The sequence below is a fragment of the Verticillium dahliae genome, genomic scaffold, assembly GCF_000150675.1.
Source record: "Verticillium dahliae VdLs.17 supercont1.3 genomic scaffold, whole genome shotgun sequence".
Lineage (NCBI taxonomy): Eukaryota > Fungi > Ascomycota > Sordariomycetes > Glomerellales > Plectosphaerellaceae > Verticillium > Verticillium dahliae.
In genome coordinates, this window is record NW_009276940.1 from 466,447 (window position 1) to 468,100 (window position 1,654).

The 1,654-nt window shown below is 60.6% G+C and overlaps 1 protein-coding gene across 1 annotated transcript in view; it reads right to left on the reverse strand.

Annotated features, from left to right (window-relative positions):
• VDAG_01774 (malate synthase) overlaps window positions 1-1,631 on the reverse strand; it is a gene marked incomplete at its 3' end in the record, with an annotated part of 2,203 nt that extends 572 nt beyond the window's left edge. The window contains exons 1-2 of the mRNA XM_009657803.1: window positions 1,576-1,631; window positions 24-1,510 (exon numbers count right to left, since the gene is read on the reverse strand). Coding sequence (XP_009656098.1) covers window positions 24-1,458 — 1,435 coding nt within the window. The 5' untranslated portion in view covers window positions 1,459-1,510; window positions 1,576-1,631. The remainder of the gene's footprint in view (window positions 1-23; window positions 1,511-1,575) is intronic.
• Between the last annotated feature and the right edge of the window lie 23 nt (window positions 1,632-1,654).

The window sequence follows — 1,654 nt, forward strand, 5'->3', positions numbered from 1 at the left end:
TCGCCAGGCCTTGAGCGCGTAACCTTTGTCAACGGTGGTGCCATCATCCGTCTTGACACCGTGGCGCACCCACTGCCAGAGCTGGCTGCGGGACACCTCGGCGGTGGCGGCATCCTCCATGAGGAAGTTGATGGGCACGCAGCCGACACCACGGAGCCAGGCCTCCATGTATCCAAGACCAATCAGCAGGTTCTTGCGGATACCGTCGGCAGTGATGCTCCCTGGGACGTTCATGTTGAGGAGGTCCTGGGCGCCCACACGGACGTCCTCACGGCGAACAAAGAGCTGGTTGGGAGTGGGCATGTGCTTGTTGAAGACATCGACGGCGATGGAAGCCAGGGCGGGGTGGGCAACCCACGTGCCATCATGACCAGCACGAACCTCACGGAGCTTATCGGCGCGGACACCGTCCATAGCGCGGTCGTTGGCAGCCTTGTCATCCTTGATAGGGATCTGAGCAGCCATGCCGCCCATGGCATGGACGCCACGGCGGTGGCAGGTCTGGATGAGCAGCTTGACATAAGCATCCATGAAGGGACTGGTCATGGTGACGGCGCTACCGTCGGGCAGGACAAAGTTGGGGTTGGAGCGGAACTTCTTGATGACGCTGAAGATGTAGTCCCAACGACCGCAGTTGAGGCCGGCAGAGTGATCGCGCAGCTCGTAAATGATCTCGTCCATCTCAAACGCAGCGAGGATGGTCTCGATGAGGACAGTGGCCCGGACGGTGCCGCGGGGGATGTGGAGGTAGTCCTGGGCGAGGTTGAAGGCATCGTTCCAGAGGCGAGCCTCGAGGTGGGACTCCATCTTGGGGAGGTAGAAGTAGGGGCCAATGCCAATGTCGAGAGTCTGACGGGCATTGTGGAAGAAGTAGAGACCAAAGTCAAAGAGGGAGGCGGACATGGGCTCGCCGTCAACGGAGACGTGCTTCTCCTCGAGGTGCCAGCCACGAGGGCGAACGATGAGGGTGGGCAGGGTGCGGTCGGTGCGGAGTTTGTACTCCTTGGGTCCTTGCTTGAAGTCGACCTGGCGGCGGTTGGCGTCGTAGAGGTTGACCTGGCCGTTGACCATGGCGTCCCAGGTGGGGGCGGAGGAGTCCTCAAAGTCGGCCATGTAGGTGAAGACGTCGGCATTGAGAGCGTTGACGACCATCTTGCGGTCGGTGGGGCCCGTGATCTCCACGCGGCGGTCAACGAGGCCGGGAGCCGGGGGCGCACCCTTCCATGTCGGGTTCTCGCGGATGTGCTTGGTCTCGGGAAGGAAGTCGGGCAGACTACCTCGGTCGATCTCGGCCTGACGAATCTTACGGCGCTCGAGCAGGGCCTTGCGAGTAGGGTTGAAGGAGCGGTGCAGCAACGCGAGGAAGGTCAGCGCCTCAGGGGTGAGGATCTTGCGCTGGGCGTCTTGGATGGTGCCAGAGACGTTAACGCCCTGGAGGATGGCCTCGGAAGTAGCCATGGTGGTTGTATTGGCGGGGTTGTGTCTTTTGGATGGCGAGCAGAGTGCCCACCTAGAAGTTTGTAAGCTTTTCACATGTCATCAGATGAGCAGCGACCGAAGCCAGGAAGAGCTTACTGATGACCACGAGGGAAGATAATAATTTGAAGGGGGAGGGGGGGATGGGTATCAAGCAGGCAACGGCAAACGTCTTGAA